This window comes from Diabrotica undecimpunctata, chromosome 7 (genome assembly GCF_040954645.1).
Source record: "Diabrotica undecimpunctata isolate CICGRU chromosome 7, icDiaUnde3, whole genome shotgun sequence".
NCBI classification, from domain to species: Eukaryota; Metazoa; Arthropoda; class Insecta; order Coleoptera; family Chrysomelidae; genus Diabrotica; species Diabrotica undecimpunctata.
The window spans coordinates 134,427,560-134,453,952 of NC_092809.1; the positions used below are offsets into that span (position 1 = coordinate 134,427,560).

General features: G+C 35.8%; 1 protein-coding gene across 2 annotated transcripts in view; it reads right to left on the reverse strand.

Annotated features, from left to right (window-relative positions):
- Window positions 1-790: 790 nt before the first annotated feature.
- The window catches only part of LOC140445869 (uncharacterized), a 117,606-nt gene continuing 92,003 nt past the window's right edge, over window positions 791-26,393 (reverse strand). For both annotated transcript variants that reach the window (XM_072538269.1, XM_072538270.1), the window contains exon 8: window positions 791-10,058. In XM_072538269.1, the coding sequence (XP_072394370.1) occupies window positions 9,826-10,058 (233 nt within the window). In that variant the 3' untranslated portion in view covers window positions 791-9,825. The remainder of the gene's footprint in view (window positions 10,059-26,393) is intronic.

Below are 26,393 nucleotides of genomic sequence, written 5' to 3' on the forward strand. Positions count from 1 at the left end.
TATACTTGAAATCATATTGTCTGCTTCAGGAAAGTTAGACAAAATAATTTCACCAATCTTTAAAGGATTTAGTTTACCCTTAAACTCAGTAGAGCTATTCTCGATATATACAGGATATGGGCCTCGATCATTACTATTGAATAAAAATGCTTGCCTTACCTGTTTTGTTACTTTTTGTTGTGTCTCATTCAGATTGGTTGTATTTGGATTATTCATCAAATTGATTGGAATTGGAGTACTTACATAAAGATCCATTTCGGCATCACTTTGATTATCGAATATATTTCCAGATATAGCTGGTTTCGTGGGGTTTTTGGGGTCAGGGGGTTTCCCCCCGCTATTGACACTCATATGGTAGGTGGTTCAATAAACGATATTGCTGTTAGAATGCCACAAATTTCACGAGTCTCGAATGTTGCTGTACCGAAGGCACGTCTAATTTCTATGAATACTACTACGGAACTTTAATACTATTTAAATCTCTAAAAATTTATAAGGAACTTTAAAAAGCGTGTTTCAACTTTGACAGTTTTTTGACGTTTTTTAAAGATTTCTTGTTTTTATGGATTATATTGGCCAAATATAATTTTAATCCTATTGTAAAACAATATTAATTCTGGAAAATAATAAAGCCGTTCCTGTATTTTGCGCCAACACGGTTCTGAGTTCGTTCCTCCCAAAATGGCGGTTCTGTACCTTCCTACTTCAAAGGCGGCATCGGAGAGCATCCCTGCTGATTTGTGTCTATGCTGTGATGCAGGATCCATATTGGTAGTATAAAATAAAAAAGTAATTTCTAAAATTTTTATTAAATTTAATATTGACGTACTACTTAACACAAAAAATAAACACATTTATTGCATAAAAATATAAGTACTGTTTCAAAAATATTACAATGCCGGTGTTTTCTTTTTTAACTTATTTAATATGTGGAACATAAGTTTTGAGACATATTTCTCACTAATTTTGATCTCTAATCTAATTAACATAACACAGTTAAATAATTCGTAAATTATCTTTAACAAATGTTAATTTTGGCGATAATTAATTTCGAAATATCGAAAATTGAGATATGCAAAAATATCTAGTTTGTTAAAGAATCAGATTCATATAATTAAATTTGTTTATAGTATAATCCGACAAGTTAGAGCTGGCGAGATGCGCGTAGAACAAATTGACAAGTGGAAGGATTGCTCATTTCTATTGGTGTCGGTTAGGAGTTCACATCGTAGGGATTAGTGCTAGATTTCTCACACTGTTGTCAAGCATTTACATTTTTATTTGGAGTGACCCTATAGTATAAACTATTATTTATATTTATTAAAATGGCAAGAGTATTAAAGGGCAAACCTTTGGGATCTCAAGCACGAGCAATAATGTTCAATGTTTTTAAGTTTACAACCGAAGAAGCTAATGCAGAGAAAAATTTAGTTGATTTAAAAAAGATACAAGAATGTGTAGCTCACGTAACTGGTAATTAATATAATACTCATTTTCAAAATAAATTCAAATTTAAATAATTTAATTTAGTTTAGTTACAATCAATAACTAAATAAAAAATTACAGTGCATTAGATTACCGGTAAATAATAAGTAAACAATAGATCAGTTAATTAGTAACTTACAGTTCACTATTATTGATAATATAATTGTTATTTTAAGTGACATTAAGTAATATATCTTTATATGTATTATAGTGCCTATAAACTGTTATATTATTATCTCAAAACATGACCAAGGAATATGACTACTACGAACAATCCAACGTTCAGGAAAGTTGTATTTAAGTATGTTCTCACTGCCCTCTCTCTATAATGTGGTGGTTTATCATCTTGCATAAACCACATATTTCGTCTTAAGTTTGATGACAATTCTTCCAATAAATCAAATAAAATCATTTTATAAAAAATGTAAATAACTCTCACCATTCAAATTACAAGGTAATTCGCATGTCCGCATTACCAATTGTTCCAAACCATACGTTTACTTAAAATTCATGTTTAAAATGCATATCGTATGGTTTGGTACAATTTGTAATTATTTTTTATGGATATGCGAATTACCTTGTAATTTGAATGGTGAGATTTATTTACATTTTTTTATAAAATGATTTTATTGATTGGTACACCACCACATTATACAGAAAAGTGCAGTGAAACATAATTAAATACAACTTTCCTGAACGTTGGATTGTTCGTGGTAGTCATATTCCTTGGTCAGAATGTGGTGAGAATTCCCAAACGAAAACTTTATTATTATATTATGTTTATTATATATTATACTTATAATACTTATTATAAATACTGCAGCAGTTTCTTTAGAACCAATGATGCTATTTAATATGAGACGATCTTTTATGGAATGTATTGACAAATGAATTAAAGAAAATGGTGGGCATATCGAAACCTTACTTTAAAAAAAAGTTTAATGTTATTTAGTTTAAATATTTCTTAATTTGGTTTATTAATAAAATACTTTAATTATGACTTTAATTTAATACAAAACGTAAAATTTTTGATGTAAAATTCAATTATCCTGTTATTTTGTCAAATCCTACTATTCTATTCTGCTAATATATTTATTTTATTTAATATTTCGTATTAAGTTTTGAAGTTATTAACAAGTACACCTTTTTTTTGGTAAAATAATGTATTTTGGTAAAATAATCAATAGTACCCAGTTATGAATTTTTATACATAAATGTTCACAAACATGAAAGTTATTGTGAAAATTAAAATTTTTAATTTCCACTTTAACACCCTGCATCTTTCTTAATATCAACATTTTATTAAAGCAATTTGACTTAAATCACAATATTTTAAAGTGTAGATTCTATGGTTCCTTTTTGTACAATTACTTAAGGACCACCCTGTATATATATAATACTTTAACACGTAAATGATTGATTTTTTAGTTTTAAATAAAAGTAAAATCATCAATTCAAAATTTTAATAATCGAGTTATAGTTATCATTTATGGATAGTTTAGATTGAAGTGAAAAGTTTTTATAGTTGTTAATCTTCCTAATAGTAAGGCGTAATAAATTGTAAGCTTTTGAGGCTAGATGATATGCAAATCTTAATGTACATTTTTATTAGACTTAAGTATTTTCAACAATTTATTTGTTATACTACGTGTTACAATATTATGCTGTACATGGCTTTTAAAATGTTTCTTTTTATGGATAACTGTAACTAATGTGTGAAAGTACCGAGATCTTATGTTACAAATATCTCTTCCATAAAGTAGATTTTTTTATTTCATAACTTAAAAAGTAGTTAGAGATTACAAAAACTTTATACCTGAAATTAACTGAACCTATTGGAAAATAAAGAAATTTAATTCAAAAATTGGTTAAAACTTCTGCATTAATTGTCTAACATAATAATATGGTAAGTATACAACGTATATTAACTAACGTAATTTTCAGATCCCAACTAAATTTTTGATACGGCAACTACGCATTTGTGACACCCGCGATTATGTACCTCTTCTATCTCTCTTCGAATAATTTCTTTTCTATTTTCGCGCAGCTCACCCACCAGCTCTCGCTTGTCGGATTTTAAAAGGTGATAAACAGTTCATTCAAAATTCAAAAGTTTTCGGTTAGCTGCTTTTTTTGAAATTTCGCCATTTAGTCCAGCCGTCAAAGACTTGATCTCTAAAAACGAGTCAAACAATTTTGCTGAGAATGTCAATTTTGGAACCCAAAAAAGATGCCAAAAAGTGTGCGGCTCCTACCCCGGGCTTCTCCCTAAAACCTTCCTGGTAAGGTCAAATTTGTGCTACTTACTAGCTAATAAACACAAATTTAGTAAAAACTACGAACTTAATAACTCTTTCAATGATGATACTCCCAACTTAATTTTAGCATAAAGTTTAATGTCCCATTCATTACCACTAGGTAGAGAAATATGCATATTATTCTCAATGGTTTACCGAATATCTTCCGATTTACCTTTCAATCTTTTTTTTTTCGTCTTTATAGAGGGGGGTCTGGAATCTTCAGAAGACATCTCAGTCCAGGACGCCGCCTGACTAACTTTAGTGCAGGATTCGTTCTTCGTACTCCCGGCGATAGTTCCCGAGGTACTTTAAAATGCCCTCTCGTCGCCGAGTCTACGTCGAACACCTACCTGCTAAACCAGATCCTCCTCTGTTATCCAGCGATCCGGAAGCGGAATGGCCGCTGTAAGGCCGGCATCACTTCCGAATCACTACCTTTATTCATTTATTCTCTATTTATACACATCCACACTCTATTCATCAGCAAGGAGGCTTCCTGTCTCGTTCCAGGTAGTGCGTAGAAGACACTCATCGCTCCTAGTTCGGCATCATTCCCAAATGGGCATTTCCTCCTTCCCCACAATCTGACTCACGCATTCTAACTCATACAGTGTGACCCACTTTTCTAGCTTCACCTTTCAGCATTATTCACTCTTACCTTTAGCGTCGGTTCAGCAGTCTTTCTTCCTCTTCCTTTTTCTTGATCACTTCACGGATATAATTGTGTATGTTAGTCCAAACTAATTTATTTTCAATCATTCTCTCAATCATTTCTCTCACTGTAACAAAATTCACACCTGTCTCTCTCTCCATTCTGTTAGTTTCCACTATCCATCTGCTGCAATCTAACATCGTATGTGTCACAGTGTCCGAGTATCCACAGTATAGGCATTCATCTGTATCAGCCTTTCCGATCCTATAGAGGTAGGCCCTAAAACACCCGTGTCCTGTGAGCACCTGCGTCAGGAAATAATCCAGTCGCCTGTGGCCACAGTCCACCCAATCTCTTATGTTCGGGATCAGCAATTTCGTCCACTGTGCCACATCTTCCGTGTTGTTACATTCTTCTTCCCATCTTTCAACCGACCTTTCCCTTTCCTGTCTTCTCTCGGCTACAGTAAGGTTTGGACCTCTTCTCTCATAAAGCTCTTTTCTTTCCACCGCCAAAACATGCAACGGAACACATCCAGTGATGGTCCATAAGGCTGCCGCAGACACAGTCCTGTAGGGGCATGCCACTCGCAACAGACTTGTTCTGTCTACTCGTGTCATGAGACTCCTATAGGCCGTTATCTCTATCGCCTCGCTCTAGACTGGTGCCGCGTAGAGGACGATCGACTGTACAACACCGTGTAAGACCCTCCTCCTTTCGGATTTGGTTCCTCTAATGTTCGGCATCACCCTCCCCAACGCAGCCTTCCGGAACACCTCCCGCACGTGCTCCCCCCATTTTCCATTCTGGTGCAATGTCACTCCTAGATATTTTAAGGTAACTGTACCCTTTACCGACCATTTCCTATTACCGACCGCAATGAACTTTTTCAGTATTAGACGCATTATGAAAAGTCCATATAACTACTGAAACTTTTAACGTTTCGTTTTATAAAACATAGATATGGCAACATTAAAAACATAATCCAGCCGCTGACTAATGCCAAATTTGACAAATTTTAACGGATTTTGCAGTGGTGTTGCAAGACTCCATAAGGCAGGTTATAAGAATCATTGTGCATGTGTGTTGGCATTATTAAGCGTTTGTTAATATATCAAGGTTAATATTGCACTTTTATAACAAGAAATAGCACAAAACCATGTTTTTTTAAAGATTTAATGTGTTCGTTGGTTAATTATTTTCTCCAATTAAAATTTATTTACAAATAAAGAACAGTCGGTAAAAGGTGCTTTAAAACTCAAAAATCAACCGTTTACCGACCGGGCGGTCGGAATGAATATTCCGAAATTTTAAAAATATTTTAGCATACCATCATATTATATATTTTTTCTTAAACGTAATAAACCAACGATTCACTTGAGCATTTGCCGACCAACTAGATTGTAATTTTCAATTAAAAGAAGTAATATGAAAGTTGAACAAAATTGTATTTTATTGAAAGAATTACTTCAAACAAAATAATATATTAAGTGTCATATTTCCAAAAGTCTGTTTTTGAACCGTAAATGATAATCATATTCATGGTACTTCATTGTTTTAAACGTGAATGAAATATATGAATTTTAAAATATTTAAAAGTAGTCTCCTAAAATAATATTTTTTTCGCGGTCGTTGATAGACTACAAAAAATATATATTGTGACCTATTACCGACCGAGAATATTATGAACGTTTTCTTTCCAGATTCAAGAAAAACTTTAAGCTATGTCTGAAAAACGAAAAAGCTATACCAATGAAATTCTTCAGCAACCATTGGATTCAATTCGAGATAGAATGTCATTTGGAAAAGCATCCAGAGAATTCAAAATTCCAAAAAGCACCCTAGTTGATAAAATTCGTAACAAATATGAAGAAGGTGCTACAAGTGGGGCCCACTGTTTCCTGACTGCAGCTGAAGAACAAACCATAGTAGATTGGATTCTATATTTATAAACTGTTGGTTTTTCTGTAATAAAAAATCAACTGTTGGGGTATGTTGCAGAGAACTAGTTCGCCGTCTAGAACGAGCAAATAAATTTAAAGACGGAATTCCAGGTCGTCATTGTTATGAAAATTTTTTCGCCAGCTATAAAAGAGTACCAGCCAGTATTCATTTTAAAATGCCTCTGGGCTGGGGTATTGGCCATTCAGACTCCGGGTGGATGACTGGAGAATGTTTTTATGAATTCATTACGAATGTATTCTATAAAAAATGGATTGTTGAAAAGAACGTTCTTTTATCTGTTGTGCTTTTTCTAGATGGCCATTCTTCACATTTAACGCTTCATCTAACTGAGTTCTGCAAAAGCAAAGGTATTATACTAATTGCTCTTCTGCATAACTCCACACATCTATTGCAACCACTAGATGTTGCTATTTTTAGGCCTCTTAAACTTTCCTGGAAAAACTGGATCCATAATTGTCGTATTAAGAATAATAGCAAAAAACTAAAACGGAAGATTTTGCAGAGGAAGAATATGCTGTTTTTATGTATGAAGGAGAGTAGTTTCCTGGAGTAAGTCTTGGTTTTGACGGTACAGGACTAGAAGTGAAGACTATGATAAGAAGTGGTTCACATTGGAAATGGCTTGAGAAAGGGGATATTTTATCATATTCAGAAAATGAAATATTTAAAAAAATTAATCCTCCAAAACTCGTGAATACAAGGGGCATCAATGCAATTCCGGAGATGGATGCAATAAAAAATATAATAATAAAAAAATAAAAGGATTTCATACCAACGTTCAATCTATTATACATGCCCAATATAATATGTAACTTTTTATTTGTTGTATTATGAATTTATATTTTTTAAAATATTAAAATCTTCAGCTGCGTTAGTTTTTTCAATTGAGCCAGTAGATATGATTATTTTTAAATTAATAAGTTAATATAATGTTGTTAACTACTTAAATAAGTAGTCCCCCAAGAAGGTCGCTGATAGGACTGAAATGTCCGGTAATTAGGTGCTTGTGGTCGGTAATAGCAAAAAAATCGGTCGGTGATAAGTGAGTTTTTTTCAAGCCGGTCGGTAAAGGGAGTATTTTAATGAAATTGTACATAATTATTAAAACATTTAAAAAAAGAATTAAACTGTGATAATATTATTTTTTCTATATTACTAGCTGAATGGACTAGATTAAAACTTATTTTTAAAAATTATGCAAAGAAAAATAAAAACGTATTCTTCTTATTATTGAATCTGCTTATAAGGAAAACCTTAAGTGGTCGGTAAAAGGTACAGTTATCTTACTTGTTTCTTAGGTGTTAGACATGCTCCCGCACATTTTAATTCAATATTTTGCCTGTTCCTTGTACCCTTCAGAATGATGGCTTCGGTTTTCTCTGTCGCAAGTTTCAGTCCGTGCTGCGTCATCCATTTCTTTACGACGCCGCCTGCGTTTCGAACCCGGTATTTGAGATCTGGCTTATCCCGGGCCACTACCAGTACAGCGAGGTTATCCGTGAATGCAAAGGAGGTTGTACCCTCTCCGTATTCACAGTGCATAACCCCGTCATATGCCAGATTCCATAGCGTCGGACCCAAGACAGTTCACTGAGGTACACCGGCCGTCACGTCCACGATCGTGCCCTTTTCCACCATAATGCTTCTCTCGGACGATTACTCCGCCACCACATTCATCAGGTAACCAGGACATTCTCTCTTCTCCATTGCCTTCATTACTTCGTTCCACTGCAACGTATTGAATGCATTCTTAACATCAAATAACAGCAGGGCCGCCCAGTGATGTTTATCCCCTTTGTTGCGCAATGCTTCAAGTACACTCATGATTGCATCAATCGTGCTTTTCCCTTTACAGAAACCAAATTGCCTCCTTGATAAACCACCTTACCTGATTTACCTTTCAATCTGCCTATCTAAAGAGGAAGTTAACACATTTTAAGAGACAAAACAGATAGTTCAAAAGAGATAACAAACAATATAATAATTTAATATCAGTTTACTTCATATGTGAAGATTGTGATAGAGAAGAATCATTACAAATTTTGAAGAAATCTGTATATGGCTGAAAAGTAACAAATCTTTTAACAGTGCTTTGAGTACGATATTAAAATCCTTCTTTTTGTTTGTATTGTACTGTAATTTATAGAGTTAAGATTCGCGTCAAAAATTGTTATAGTTTAGATGAAATTCTTAATTGGTTAGGGCTAATTGGTTTTTCTATTTCTTAGTGATTGTTATTGCTAATAGTCAGCTTAATTATTCGGGATCATTTTTGCAAATGGAAGTTAATATGAAAGGAAAATAGTTTAGTTTAAAATGGGTGAGATATGGTTACGATGGAAACGACAAGCGAGTTTTTATCATTTTGTAACAGTAACTTGTTATCTTCCATAGAGATTTTGCAGGTGTGTGGGAGGTTTTATTGCGACAACTATAGTAGAGGGAGGATCTATCCAGGCGAGACAAATACGCGTTCATTTTTCACCTGTAAAACTAGTCCTTTTATTGTCCTATGTACCTTTCTCGCTATTATATTAGCTTAAACTTAGCTTAAACAATTGTCTTAGGTGTTCAGAGGCTATTATAATTCGGCAACTTTAAACCAATCTTTAAATGTCGCTTTACACAAAAACAAAAAAAAAAAAAATTCGCTCTAGTGTTTTCGTCATAGACGAAAAAGATACTTCAGAAAAATACTTCAAAAGGAGCTAAGAGACAGAAATAACAAAAGTATAGTATATTATACTATATAAAGTATAGTTACCTAAGAATGAAGAACCAGGACACTTAAATGAAAAAGAGGACGGAAAATATAATTAAAAGGTTACTATCTAGACAACAAGAAGAAGCAAAAAAATCAAAGATAGGCAAAGAACAAGATAAAGATAAAAGATAACCAAAGCTGTCAGAATGCATTGCCTGAATAGACTATTAGAGCGGTAAATTAGGAAGTCCTGACGAAGAAATATGTTCACGGATGGAGTAAAATTAATGGTGGAAAATGGTGATGTATGGTGACGATGTAGTATTTTGGTCTGCTCTCATATATTACCAAGACGACAACCCTACAAATGACCACAAAATTAATCAGTTTAAGAGTTTTGATTTCTGCTGTGTCATCAAGCTTATAGAAATTGCTTGGAAGCTCAATTGATCAATAACTGGGGCAGCGTTTTTAAGTGAAGTTAAATGTCGCCAAATTAATACGAACCAAATTTTAACCAAATTATTGTTTTTGGTAATGGCCAAATTGTTTTTAAAATATTTTTTTTAATTTTGTTGTCGATTGAAGTTCCTTATTGTTTATCAAAACTTATGTTCCACAGGTATAAAAAAATATTTTTTAAATAGTTTTATAACTAATCTAGTATTTTCCTAGATGAATTTAAGCCAGTTAATATTTACTAATACGACATCAAAAAATTACATTTCCTTGGAGGTATCCTCCAACAATGTCATTCGGAATCCTATATAATCCAAGTGCTTGGCAATGTCCCAAAATAAATAGACTCTTTTTGAAAAATCACATATGTCGGTGTCATTTATCCTATATACTGTTACATCTATACCTCTTAAATAGTATGCTCCATCCATGGATATCAAGATTCCTGCACCATTCTCTCTTATGCAATATCCTGCCAGTTTTTTGTCTTCTTCTAAATATAAAAAATACGTTAATATATATATATATATATATATATATATATATATATATATATATATATATATATAAAAACTTGATTGCCTTGACTTTATGTCAAGGTTTTGGAATTGTTTTATTCCTTTTTCAAGACACTATAATATAGATATAAAAAATGTGGAAATGTTTAAAAAATATCACAATTTGTCAGTGCAACTTACTAGTCGTTGAGATTATTTAAAATAAACTTTGACACTCAACATTAGCAACACAAATATAAATATAGTAATGGACAATAATTCTAAAAATTTTGGTCATGATAGTAAAACTTAGTTTATTTCATGACATCTTTAACAACTTTGTTTTGGATGAACTTATAACAACATGTAAAGAAAATATACCATTTCACCTAGAGTTTACGGTTGAGAGAGGGGCAGATGGTATTATTCCTTTTTTAGACATGCCTATCCATCTTGGCAGTGATGGCATGCTAGGAACGGAGTGGTATCGTAAACCATGTTTTAGTAACCGTTTCATAAATTTTCATTCTCAACATCCATCCAAGATGAAAACAAATTTGGTTTTGGCCTTAAAACCTAGGGTTACTAACCTGTCATACATCGATTTTAGAGACAAGGGACTAAAAAAGCTGAGATCTATACTACTAGAGAACTCCTACTCCATAGGGCTTTTAAATAAACTCATTTTCGGTTCTCCTTTTCCTTCGCAATTTTCTAATAACCACAATTTTTGACATTGACAAACAACACATCAGTAATACCATCTAAAATAACTTATGGTTCCTTACCCTACATATACAGTGATGAGTGTCTTATCACCCGGCAAAATAGCGGAAAGGATAGAAGACAGATTAAGTTGTGGGATAGTATGAGATAAAGCTAGTTTTTGACGTGGCTATTTCACTTCAGTCATAATTATACGGATGACCTCGAAAATATTTTATTTTAATAATTTCTGATGTTGGAATAAATGATTGAATAAATTAAGATATATTATAGTAAAAAACATTAATTATTAGCGATTTTAAATTATTTTTAAGTTTATTTAATAATAAAACTAACTTAACTGAAATATTTGATTAAACTAAAGGTAGGTATGTTCTATCCTAAAACAATTGTGTGTTGAATTGGCGTAATAGTTACAGACGTGGTCTAGTGACAAGAAGATTGGAGGTTTAATTCACACCAAGGATAAAATTTTTGTTTTAGTCAATCAAAAAATAATAGAAAATATGATACATATTAGGTAAAAAGTTTTCGAAAAACTCAGTATTTACAATTTATTCTTATTCCAATGTTAAAAAATAGAAATACAAAATAATTCAATTTCAGTTTTACAGTCTTCAGTTGTGATTGCAAAATAATCCGGTTAAGACTGTTTAATGCCAAATCCATCACTAAATTCTCAGTGTTAATATCAATTCCTCTGTACAGGTAATGATTTTCAAAACAATTAACAACATTGTAATGGATGCGCGCGAATAGCTGCCTGCTTTACAGCTAACCAATTCATCAAGCCATCAAAAATAATAAAATACCGAGAAGTGATTTTGCACGGTAAACAGAAACTTTTTATTGAAAAACAATTCGTGAAAATGGTTTTAACAGTCGAGGAAAAAGTGCAAATTGTTGTCTGGCATGTGAATGGATTATCAGACAACATGATTAGACAACAATTTGTAAATATGTTTCCAAATAGGTCGGCTCCAGCACGATCAACAATTCAGTCTATTATACGTAATTTTTTTACTTATGGATCCGTGTTCACTCCAAGAGGAGTTGTAACATTTTTTTATAATTAATATATTAATTTATTTCTAATCCCTCTACCCCTGCGGATGATACGCCGATGGTCGTGTTTACGATTAGAGAATATTATTGTACCTAGCGAAATACCAAGGAATTTCCCTGCGTCCGAAAGGTTTTTAATCCTTTCCGTATTAATCAGGGTCTTTTATGATAGATTTGTAAATATTCCGAAGGCCCGTATAGTAATTTTTCTGTAAAGACCCAATCTCGGGATTTCATATTTTATCACGTGCCAAATTACCTCGAACTTTCCGATAGCCGTTATAACCTTATCTTCTCAGAAATACATACAACTGGCCTATGATTTTTGAGGGGAGATATCCCTTCTTTTTCTTAGGTAGCTTGGTAAAATTTTAGAGGAACCAAGTTACTTCTCGGTGGGCACTCGTAGAGAAAACAACTTATCGGTGGGCATCCGTCGAGTTAGGACGCTTAGTTCACAATATCGTATCTGCTACCTTACCGTCTCTGTGCATTTTCTTTATAAGTGTGTATACACTTGCTTATTAGAGTTTTTTTTATCTTACACTATATTAGTTTAAGTATAGTTGTAAAGCACCTTCAAGGGTAAATAAATTCAGTGTTTAATACCAGTACAGTATTAACTTCAGTGAATTAAAGCAGCAGCCTTCAGGAATAATTACTGTAAGTGACATAATTTTAATATCTCCACCTATCTGGGCAAGCAACATGGTATAGCATCATATCATCTCCCATTATCTGGCCGTATCTAACGATAATACATGTCTTCAAATGTAATTGAGAGTAGCTACTGAATTTTGCAGTCAATTAAACAACATTCTATATTTTTTTTGTTACGAACAAAATAATCGACTTAACCAAGTGCGGTTTGGTTAAATTTTTATGTTTTCACGTCAGTAAACTTTTTTGTATTTTTGTAAATTTAAATTTTATTAATTTTCGTTATCTTTTGTGTTTGTTATAATTTGTATTCAATTTTATTTGCTATAATATCTCGAGATTCGTCAAAACTTTATTTGTGCATGCTTGTGTTATACTTATATCTTTGTAAAGATATTTTCGAATTATATTTCTGCCTATTTTTATATGTATACCACCATTTTATAGTTGTTGGTGTATCTTTATTACTTGTGTTGCATTCAGCAGCGTCGTAATTGTGTTGTTGTTTAATATATTGTTATTGTTTTATGTATGTATTTTATTTGTCGACTCCTAACAAAGTTCCCTGATATATTTGCTTTTTACCTTTAAATATAGCTATACCTTTGACCAGTAGAAAGATCAGGCTTATTAAGTTTTGTAGGTAAGTAAGTGTAATACCTTATATATTTATTTTTTGTTTATGTAGAGTGTTGACCAAATTTATTCAATAATTAACTGTGATATCTTTTCTTGGGTTTGGTCTCAGAACCTAAACATCTTTCCTTATCTCTTTTCTTTTCTAAGGTTTCTTAATTTTCTCCTTAAACCCCAAAAATTTAAGTGGCGCCCTGTTCCCTATCTTATCTTATCTTTGGTAATTTTACCCATCTATCTTTTTGTTTATTTCTGTATCTTTTCCAATATCTTTTATCGTATCTTTACTTATTTCGTCCGTTGGACCCATTCCTGGTTTCAAAAGCTAGTTTCGAACCCACGACTCGCTCTCCACCAACCATCTGGCTGCCGTCCGCAGTGTCTCCATTGGTGACCTTTCTAGCACCATCCAAAAAAGGTTTCCGAGGTTACAGAGTTCGTAGACGAAGGGAGGTAAATCCAGATTTGGAACTAAGGGACACTTTGATTTGTGCAAGTATTGAGCAAAATCCTACCCAATCAACATCTCGTCTCGGAGAACAATATGGAATTTCAAGATTTAGAGTAGGTAAAATGTTGAAAAGACATGGATACCGTCCCTATAAACTTCATAAATCCAACGAACAATTCCCTGTGGATCAATATAGACGTTTAGAATTTTGTCAAACTGCAATGGAAATGTCACATCAAGATGAACATTTTTTAGAGAACGTTTTGTTCACCGATGAATGTACGTTTTCATTGCAGGACCGTCACAATTCAATGAATGCTCGGTATTGGTCCCGAGGAAATCCATTTGATTACATGGAATTGACTTTAAATTAAGTTATTCTTTACTATTGTAAACTCTGTATTATAACTCTGTAGGTACTACTGTAAACCTTTGCTCGCATGTCAATGACCAAAGATGTCGTGACACGTTAATTCTAAATAAAAAAAATCAAGATCCTTACATTATACGGATTTTCACACGATGACTTTAATATAGTGGCGAATATAATTTTATTAGTTACAACAAAACCTTTAATACATTCAATAGGACAAAGCGCAAAAAAATAATCTTCTTCTTCTTCTTTTGTTTTATGGCCTCCACCTCTTAGGTACGTAGCCAGCTCATGTATATATTTTCATTTCAATTCTTCTTCTTCTCATTGCGCCGTCTCCTTTCGAAGGTTGGCGATCCAAATGGCAATTGTAGTTTTGGAAACTGCTGCGCGAAAGATCTCTGCGGATGAGCGGTCGAACCATCTCCTCAGGTCTTTCAGCCACGAGTTCTGGCGTCTTCCTACTGATCTTTTGCCCTGTACTTTTCCTTCCAGTATAACTTGAAGTAATTCATATCTTTCGCCTCTCAGCACATGATCCAAGTATTGCATTTTCCTCTCTTTGATTATTCTTAGTAATTATTTTTGTTTACACATGCGACGAAGTACCTCAACATTAGTAACTCTTTGTACCCATGAAATCCTCAACATTCGTCTGTATATATACATCTCAAAGGCATCTATTCTTTTTTCTACTTCGGAGTCCATTGTCCAACTTTCACAGCCATACAGTAAGACAGAAAAAACGTAACATCTAATCATTCGGATTCTAAGCTGTAGACTAAGCTCTGATCTTGTAAAAAATGTTTTAATGCTCATGAATGTTTTCCTTGCTTGTTCGATTATTGACAGGATTTCTTTTTTTGGATTACACTGACTATTGATATTTGTTCCCAAATATTTTATGGAATTTACCTGTTCTATTATTTGACCCTTGGCATACACCTGGTGTATGCCAAGTGTTTATTGGTGTCTTTGAAAATACTAAAGTTTTAGTTTTGGAAACGTTTAGATGTAAACCGAACATTTCGCTGTGGTGAACTACCGCATTTATTATATTTTGTAGTTCTTGTGCGTTGCTTGCTATTAAGACGGTATCATCAGCATATCTGATGTTGTCTATGATGATTCCGTTAATCTTAATTCCGCCTTGGACCTCGTCTAATGCTTCTCTGAATGTAGACTCCGAATACAAATTAAAGAGTAGCGGTGATAAGACGCAACCCTGTCTCACTCCTCGTCGGATTTGTATGTCTTCGGATGTTGTGTGCTCTATTTCAATTGTTGCCGTTTGGTGCCAGTATAGTTCTGAGATAATTCGCAAGTCTTGTTCGTCAACTCCAGTTGTTCTCAGAATTTCGATCATCTTTTGATGGTTAACGCAGTCAAATGCTTTTCGATAGTCAATAAAACATGCATATACATCCACATTCATGTCTCTGCATCGTTGCGTTAACACATTTAAAGCAAAAAGAGCCTCTCGTGTTCCCAATCCGTTTCGAAATCCGAATTGAGTGTCACTCATCTGGAACTCGCACTTCTTGTAAATTCGTGTATGGATAATTCTGAGAAAAGTTTTAAGGACATGAGACATCAAGCTTAATATTCGATAATCATCGCATTGTGAGGAATTCGATTTTTTTGGTAATGCTACGAATGTTGATTTTAGCCAGTCTGTTGGTATTTTACCTGTGTCATATATCTTATTGAATAGTGCTGTTATTAAATCTAGGCTTTTACTTTCGTTATCTGCAATTAGTTTAAGTATTTCGACATTGATATTGTCTGGACCGGTGGCTTTTCCATCTTTCTGATATTTTACTGCATGAATCACTTCTTCTTTGGTTATTTCTGGGCCTTTTTCATTTATTCGATTATCTGTGGATGGTGGAGAACAAGGTCTATCGTCGTCAAAAAGAGTTTGTATGTATTCTTTCCATCTCTCTAGTTTGTCTTCTGTACCCATAATTATTTCGTTATTATCATTTTTTAATATTGTTGCTTGTCTCTTTTTGTGTCTACCTGTCATTTCTTTTACTTTTTTATGAATATTAAAGGTGTCGTATTTTTCCTGAAGTTGTTGGTTCATATTGGGCGATTTCTAGGCATTTTGTTGACATCCAGTTTTCTTTCGCCTCCCTGCACTTTTTTCTAATGATTTTGTTGATTCGCTTGTATTCTATTGGGCTTGTTTTATGTTTTCGTCTTACGTCCATGAGGTCCATGATCTCTTGCGTTATCCATTCTTGTTTTTTGTTGTGTTTAATGAACCCGATGTCTTCTTCTTGTATCTTTGTTATTTTTGTTTTTAGAGCAGTCCATGTTACTTCAATGTCTGTCTGTACCAAGTTTTCGATCGTTTTTATTTCTTCCTCAAGCTTGATACTTATTTCTTTTTTCTGTTCAGGGTTCTTCAGTTGTGAGATGTCTATTTTTCTTGTCACTGTGTTCTTTTTGACTTTGAGAAATCTTTTTAATCTAAAATTCATTATAACTGGATTGTGATCGCTATGTATATCAGCTCCAGGGTATGTTTTCGTAGATTGTATGTATTTCTTAAAGGTGTTATTGAGCAAAATGAAGTCAATTTGATTTCTAACAATTTTGTCTTTTCTGTCTGCAGGTGATTTCCATGTGTATAGCCTTCTAGGATGTTGTTTGAAGAAGGTATTGGCAATTAACAGATTGTTTTCTACGCAGAATTGTAGAAGTCTATCTCCTCTATTATTTCTGGTACCTAGACCGTATGCTCCTATGTGGTCTCCTTCAGCACCACGACCAATTTTAGCGTTAAAGTCACCCATGATCATCGTTATCTCACCTCTTTTTGTCAGTCTCATTATTTCATCTATGTTGTTATAAAATTTTTCGATTTCTTCGTCTGACTTGTCACTGGTTGGAGCATAGACCTGAATAATATTTAGTTTTCTGTGAGTTGTTTGTAATTTCAACATTGCTACTCTATCATTTAGAGGGATTTAATAATTAATTTAATATTAATTTTATACACTCAATACACATACAGCATTGTTTTTGTTAATGTAAAATGGTTTTACCAATGTGTCCAATATCAAATCTTCAGAATTCATATCCGAAATTGGACAGTATAATTTTATCACCCAGTAGACCGAATGAATCTATTTGTTATTAAATACACACACGTAATTAATTAGGTTACATACACATTTGGTCAATTATAAATAATAATTTGGACATCAGTCAAAAGTACTGACAAAGTTAAACAATTTACATAAATTAAATACACATATCACGCTAGGTACGCGAAAAATATTGACCCAAATAGAATTTATATAAAACTAATATCTCTTGACTAGAGAAGCATTCAATCAATATTCACTCAACGAACATATAGTCTTCAACGATCAACTTCATCAGTCTCTACTCAAAGTAATCCCGGGTCTACACCCATAGTGTACGTCTCAACAATAAACTCTGCTACTATTATTTGGTGTTTCCATTACAACAGAACGAACATCTTCACTGAGCCAACGAAGGGAATTTGTTCATGGTCCTATCGAGAAACAGAATACTTCAAGGAAGTTTGAGAGAGCCTATACAGTCCACGCCAGCAACACCCTCAGTAGCAGAGAGAGACCACTAGACCCGGGAGAACGAGAGCGGTACCAAAGCCGAGAGCCATACTAGAGCCGAGAGCGGTACCAAAGCCGAGAGTCATACTAGAGCCGAGAGCGGTACCAAAGCCGAGAGCCATACTAGAGCCGAGAGCGGTACCAGAGCCGAGAGCAGTACCAAAGCCGAGAGCCAGACTAGAGCCGAGAGCAGTACCAAAGCCGAGAGCCATACTATAGCCGCAGCCGAGAGCAGTACCAAAGCCGAGAGCCAGACTAGAGCCGAGAGCAGTACCAAAGCCGAGAGCCATACTAGAGCCGAGAGCAGTACCAAAGCCGAGAGCCATACTAGAGCCGAGAGCGGTACCAGAGCCGAGAGCGGTACCAAAGCCGAGAGCCATACTAGAGCCGAGAGCGGTACCAGAGCCGAGAGCAGTACCAAAGCCGAGAGCCATACTAGAGCCGAGAGCAGTACCAAAGCCGAGAGCCATACTAGAGCCGAGAGCAGTACCAAAGCCGAGAGCCAGACTAGAGCCGAGAGCAGTACCAAAGCCGAGAGCCATACTAGAGCCGAGAGCAGTACCAAAGCCGAGAGCCATACTAGAGCCGAGAGCAGTACCAAAGCCGAGAGCCATACTATAGCCGCAGAGCAGCCAAAGGACAGGACCGATTGCAGAACCCACCAGAAGCGAGGGATCCTCAACGTCTAAGAACACAAAAAACCGTAAGTTTTTGAATAATTACAAAATCTTCCAACTTTTACAATCTTACAATTTAACAAGTTTTTTTTTATTACAATTTAACAATTTAGAACAACAATCTCCACTCTATCAATCGTATAATAATGTACTTTAGAATGCATACCATTTAAATATTACAGAGAATTGATAAAACAAAAATAAACGTCATTCACAACTATAATTAACTAAACAGTAATTTTGTATGACAATTTGAAAAAAGAAACGTTCATACATATAGCTTGCTTTTAATTACAATTAAATATTTTATTTCGAAAAATTAAAATAATTACGTAGCAAATAATTTCATTTATTTTGATAACAATATATATATAGGTATATATATCATTATAAGAGTGTGTGGATTACATCTTGACCTACCTCAATGCAAAGAATAGCACAGCAGGCAAGGTCAAACTCATATTTCGCTAAATTGCACATTCCGATAGAAAAGAAAGTGTTATAATACAGGTATACTTATTTAATACATAACGTACATTTAGTATTGTCTAATATATTTACCGCTGAATGTAAAAATTTTAAAATAATCATGGAGAGTCTATACGTTAAGCAAGCGGAAATAGGAACAGAAATAGTGAAACTCGTTTCAAATACAAAAAAGGATTCCCAATCTCGGAAAAATCAACAAAACATCCGGGATAGACAGGAAAAATTAGAAGAATATTGGGCAAAATTTTTAAATAACCACGAAAAACTGCTAGAAGGGGGTATAACGAAAGAAAAATATTTTGAAACAAAATACTATGATCAGGTATTTAAGACATACATTGAGGGGAAAACCCTGTTGGAAGAATATGGAAGGGTGCTGAAAAGAGGAAAAGCACCGAAAGTAAAGGAGATACAGATAAGAAAACAAAGAATCGAGGAATTATTACGGCCAGAAAATGAACAAGACTTGCAGGAGGATGAAGAATTGCAGTCAGAGTTAAGAGAATACATGGAAAAGGTGAATACACTAATGATTGAAGCAGCAGTAAATGAGGAACTGGACGCTACAGATATTGGAGAAGTAGAGAGAATAAATCATCTAAAGAGGAAAGTCAGGGAAGTTTTAAAGAAAATAAGGCCAGGAATGCAACGGCCAGAAAGCACACAGAGGAGGGTCGGTGTGACATTGCCGCAGGTAAAAATCCCTGTGTATAAAGGCAGATATGAAACGTGGAGAACTTTCCACGATCTGTTTACTAAAGTAATACATGAAAACGACCAGTTATCAAACGCAGAAAAAATGCAGTACCTAAAAACTCAAGTAAGAGGGGAAGCCAACAGAATGATACAACACTTAAACATATCCGAGGCCAACTACGAAGTGGCCTGGAACATGCTAAAAGATAGGTATGAGAACCCAAGGATGATATTGTTTAAATTAATAGACAGGATGCTACTAGCGCAGGAAGTAAAGGAATCTTCTGCTAGAGCATTGAAATCACTACATGACACCTTCCACGAAAGTCTGGAAGCCATAGGAGGGTTAGGAACAGACACGGAAGCGTGGAGCCCATTGATAGCCCGAATTATCATAACGAAATGGGACAATGAAACTAGGAGGCTGTACGAAAACCACATTGGAGACAGTAGAGAGATACCGACGTACAAATCGACACAAACATTCTTACAGCGAAGATTTCAGACACTGGAACTGCTGGAGTCAGAAAAAAGACAAGAGAAGCAAGGAGGATCTCTTAGGAAACCAAGAACACATTGCGTGATATGCAACGGAGATCACGGAGTACCGAACTGCAGAGAATTTCAGGAACTCAATGTAAGAGACCGGAACAGGATGATTAAAGAAAAAGGATTGTGTACAAACTGCCTAGCACATAAAAAAGAAAAACAATGTTATTCACAATATAGGTGCAGACACTGTGGCGGAGACCACCACCATATGTTGCATTATGAAAAAGGAAACACAAGCAACAAAAGAAACTCCAATGAAACGAAACGAGAACAAACACAAGAAAGAAATGGAAGAGATTCAAACAATAGAAGAAACGGGTACCAAGCTGATAGGTACAGAGGAGGAAATAATAATCCATACAACGCCAGAGAACAAAATAACGGAAGGCGAGAAAATACACAAGATACCAATGGGCCTAGGAATAGCAACGACCAGCAAAGAGGGCAGAATTCAGTAAACTGTGCAAGCCATAAGGAAGGTGAAGCATTACTAGCGACAGCTGTGGTACGCATAAGAGATGCGAAAGGAGATTCACACATAATGAGAGCACTAATCGACCAAGGGTCACAATGCGCATTTATAACGGAACAAGCTGCGACGACGCTAGGAACAACAAGGAAGCCCATACAGGCGACCATATCCGGGATAGGCTCGTCAGGAGAAAAAACAGCCAACTGGAGTATGAAACTTTTAATCGAAACTCATTACGAAAGTGACTTCGAGATGGAAATAGAAGCACTAGTACTACCGAAGATAACAAGGAATTTACCGGAAAAGGATATAATTCTACCGGACTATAACGAGAAAAATGCAATACTGGCAGATCCAAGATATTACAAGGTAGGGAAGATAGACTTACTACTAGGAGTAAAAGAATACAGTTACATATTGACAGAAGGGATGCACAGAATAAGTAATGGACTCCTGAGTCAAAACACCAAACTAGGATGGATAGTTTCGGGAATAGCACGAGAAAGGGAGAATATAAAAGCAGAAGTAAGCTGTATGATATCAAGACAAGAAATGGACGTACAAATAAAGAACTTCTGGGAATTAGAAGAAGTAAATCAGGATACAAGTTTCTCAGTGGAAGAACAAGAATGTGAAGAACTGTATCGACAGACTGTAAAAATGAATGAAGAAGGGAGATACGAAGTAAAAATTCCGTTTAGGGAAGACGTCGCAAAGTTAGGAGAATCTAAACAGCAAGCATTCGCCAGATTGATGCAACTAGAAAGGAAGTTTGCAAAAGACAAACAGTTAGAAGCGAATTACAGACAATTCATGGAAGATTATGAAAACCAAGGTCATATGGTAATAGTAGAAAACCAGGGAGATGGGTACTACTTACCTCATCATCCAGTGAGAAAAGAGGACAGTACTACAACGAAAATAAGAGCCGTGTTTGACGCATCAAGCAAAAGCTCATCGGCAGTAAGCCTGAATGATATTATGCACACAGGGCCGAAATTACAACAAGACTTGACAAATATACTATTACGATGGAGATCCAATAAGGTAGCATACTCAGCGGATCTGGAAAAAATGTTTAGACAAATCAGAATGGCAGAAGAAGACCAAAAATATCAAAAAATTTTGTGGAGAAAGGACACAAAGGACCACATACAAGAGTATAACTTAACGACGGTGACATACGGCACGGCCGCAGCACCCTTTTTAGCGTTAAGAACAATACAACAATTACAAGAAGACGAAGGAGCGAGGTTCCCGTTGGCATCGAAAATTGTAAAAGAAAACATGTATGTAGACGATATACTAGGAGGAGCTGAGACAGTGCAGGAAGCAGAAACAGCCCAAAAGGAATTAATACAACTGTTCAGAAAAGGAGGTTTCACTCTTAGAAAATGGTTGAGCAACAAAGAAAAAATAATGGAGAACGTACCGGAGGATATGAGGAACGTAGACTCGAAGGCATTCAAACAAGAAGAAGTACGAAAAACGTTAGGAATACACTGGTCACCTAAAGAGGATATAATCACATTCAAAATAGGGATAACGACGGCAAAGAAAATAACGAAAAGACACGTACTGTCAGAAGTAGCAAAACTATACGACCCACTGGGATGGATAGCACCTGTAGTAATTCAGGCGAAAATGTTCATACAGGAATTATGGGAGCAAAAGACCAGTTGGGATAAAGAATTAACTAGCAACCAACAAAGCAGGTGGAATACATACCAGGCGAAATTAGTAAATCTGGAGAAAATAACATTGCCCAGGTGGAACAACTTAAGCAAGATAAACAGAGTAGAACTGCATGGATTTGCAGATGCGTCTATGAAAGGATATGGAGCGGTAATCTACTCAAGGGTATTAGGCCCAGAAATTAAAACGAATCTAATGATAGCAAAATCGAAAGTCGCACCATTGAAAGGGAAAACGACGTTACCGAGGCTCGAGCTGTGTGCCGCGGTACTACTAGCAAATTTAATGAAGAAAACCCTACAAGCATTGAACAGGGAAAACATTGAGGTATATGCATGGTCAGACTCAACGATAACCCTGGCTTGGATAAGGGGATCATCAAAAAGGTGGAAAATGTTCGTCGCCAACAGAGTAGAGGAAATAAGACGCGTTATAGGACCGAAAAATTGGCATAAGGTAGATACAAAGGAAAATCCAGCGGACATCCTCTCACGTGGAAGTACCGCATCAGAATTATTAGAAGCAGAGCTATGGTGGAAGGGACCAACTTGGCTGACTAGTAACAAAACTTTAACTCAGGAATCAGAAGAAATACCAGAGACAAATGAGGAGGAAGTCAAAACGAAAATAACAGTGCACACGACAACGATAAAGGAGGACATATGCGAGAGATTCTCAAATTTAGAAAGAATGAGAAGAGTACTTTCATATTGTAGGAGATTTGCAGACAAATGCAGAAAAAAGAAGGACAATGGACAAAGTCAGATTACAGTCCAAGAATTAGAGGAAACGCTATTAAAGGTGATAAAGCACACACAGCACGCCTACTTCAAACAAGAAATAAATAAGCTGGAGAAGAAACAGCAATTAGACAAGAAAAATAAATTAGCGTCATTGGTACCATTCCTGGATAGACAAGGAATTCTAAGAGTCACCGGAAGACTGAGACACACGAATCTAAAGTACGGAGAAAAACATCCGATAATTTTGCCAAAGGATAGTGCATTAACAAAGTTACTTATAACAGATAGTCACGCAAGAAATCTACATAGCGGATTACAACAAACACTACAGTACATAAAAAGGAAATACTGGATAATCAACGGCAGAAGAACCGTGAAAGATCATCTAGCAAAATGTTTAAGGTGCAGGAGGTATAAAAGCCAAGCAGCACAACAATTAATGGGAGATCTACCGAAAGACAGAGTGAACCCGAGTCATCCCTTTACTAACACAGGGATAGATTATGCCGGGCCAATAAAAATAAGTACCACGAGAGGCAGAGGACAGAGGAGCTATAAGGGCTACATCTCAGTATTTGTGTGTCTGTCAACGAAGGCAGTACACCTTGAGGTAGTAAGCGATATGTCTACGGATGCTTTCATCGCAGCGTTCAAGAGATTTACGGCACGCAGAGGACAGTGCAACAACGTATACAGCGATAACGGAACCACATTCGTAGGAACAGCAAATTTGTTGAAAAAAGAAAATCAAAAAATAGATGACGAGATAAAACAAGGATTACGGGCACTAGGTACCCAGTGGCATGTCATACCTGCACATGCACCACATTTCGGAGGATTATGGGAGAGCGCAGTGCGAATAATGAAATATCACTTGAAAAGAATCATCGGGGAAACAGTTCTAACATATGAAGAATTGAGTACGGTGCTGGCACAAATAGAAGCATGTATGAACTCGAGACCATTATGTGGGTCATCAGAAGACCCTGAAGGGAAAATAGCCCTGACACCAGCTCACTTCCTTATAGGGAGAGAAATTATATCACCAAATCGGGAAGAAGAGCTTACGACTTATTTGAAGATGCCGACGAGGTGGAGATTAGTGGAGAAAATAAAAAGAGACTTCTGGAAAATTTGGAAACAGGAATACCTGCACCAATTACAACAGAGAAATAGATGGCATAAGGCGCACCCTAACATAAAAGAAGAAGAAATAGTTATAATTAAAGAAGAGGATACACCTCCAGGCAGATGGCCATTAGCGAGGGTAACAGAAACACACCCTGGAGCGGAGGGATTAACCAGAGTAGTAACAGTGAGAAAGGCAAACGGGAAACTGACTAAAAGACCCATACATAAGCTAATACGACTGGAAGAAGAGAAACAGGAAAAGCCGAAAAAGGCAGCAGCACTAAGATGGAAGAAAATACTAGTAGCTATAATGTTTTTAACGATGTTAAAACCCATAAAGGCAGAACCGTATAAAATATATAATCCGGTACCAGGATTTTTCACAGAAGACCTTGGAGAGGTCGTCATAGACCGGGGAACATTTCGAATAAAGGTGTTACTCGAAAAAGGAAGAATTCGAACAGAGCACCAACTAATAGGAAATATGATACAAGGCGTACGAGAACTGTGTCATGAGATAAAAATCGTGAATTGTAAGGATATAATAGAGAAATTGGAGGAAGGACAAAGAAAGGCGGAGTCAGTAAGCGAGGGGCTGACAGTAGAAATAAAAGGAAGGGAAAGAAGAGGAATATTAGGAACAATATTAACCTCAGTATTTGGAGTCAATGACGAAGCCTACAGTAACATTGAAGCATTAGATAATAACCAAAAGGAGCTAATAAAGGAATCACAGCACCAGGCGAAGATAATGTTAGAAACAATAACATCAATCAATCACACAGAGAACAGGATAAACGAGCAAATGAACAAGTTTAACAAAGCACTAATCACAGGTCTACAAGAAATATCTAAAGGACTTAACGAAGTAGAAGACAAAGCACAAAAACTAGAAACCGAATATAGCACGTTACGAATACAAACGATAGCATTACAAGTTATGGACTTCATAAACGAATATACTCAATTTTACGAGGGAATATTAAACCTTCACTATAACCACGGACACTTCATTGATATAGTGAAACCGGGTGAAATAACCAAATTAATAGGGAAAGCAGGGCAGATACTGCCTCAAGGGGTCGAAATACGACGACAACCCATTATAGAAACAGAAGTCAGTCATGACGACAGATATATAACAGTCATCAGCTACTTCATAATGACAGGGAAAAATAAGTACAGCATGCTCAAAGTCACGGCCATACCACTTAACGTTGAGGGGTCGGTGTTGCGCACATTTGTCGCCCCAAGGAATCTACTGGTCGTAGATTATAACACACTGCACTACTTCGAATTGACCACGGAAGATAGAGAAAGGTGCTTACTGTTGACAAAGGCGCAGATAGCGTGCTCACCAACGGCTATAAGAAACATGGATACCCAACCAAACTGCATACTAGAAGAAATTTATGAGCGATCTAAGAATAGCACATGTCCAGTGGTAGCCAGGACAATACAGACAGCTCAATGGAGTAAGATGGGTACTCCCAACCTCTGGCTAGTTATCACGCCAGTCACGATACACATATCCATTATTTGCGATGGAAATCGGAGCGAAAGAGTACTGGAACGAGTCACATTCCTGAAGCTTTCACCCAAATGTATCGCCCAAACGAAAAATATTACATTACTCCCCACTAGCAGTGGGGTGGACAGAGCAGTGACGAGTTACCTGAAGTCGCCAATCACTCCCGTGGCCCAACTGGTGGCGAGGACACCCCGCAAGTTTAACACGCCTCTAAACACCTACCTTGACATACCAGGAGGAGAGCTACGTCATGTGTTACTTGAGGAGGAGAGTCTGGAACAAGAAATGACGCATACGCAGTGGCGATCGATTCACGAATCTAATTGGCATTATTTTGTGGCCACCGGGATCATTACTATAATGGTAATGATTGGGATACTCACGTTATGGAAGTACCGTCCTGTTGCACGACTATGTCGTTCAGGGAATCCACAAACTCAGACTAACGAACAGGAAGTACCTGTATTAGTTAGTAATCGGCACAACAATGTACGGTCGACTTCCCAAGTTGACATCCCACTTTCCACATTTTCATCCAATTGCCCTAATTTTAATCTAGAGATAGAGTCGGACATTGATAGCTAGGGTACGGTTGGAAGATTATTGATTATTCTTAAACTATTTATAATTTATCATGTTTGAATTTTACTATGTTATGTAATACTTATATGTAAACTTTGAGTATTGACACTTGGGCCAGATTGCCCGATTCCGCAGTATGTCCAATATCAAATCTTCAGAATTCATATCCGAAATTGGACAGTATAATTTTATCACCCAGTAGACCGAATGAATCTATTTGTTATTAAATACACACACGTAG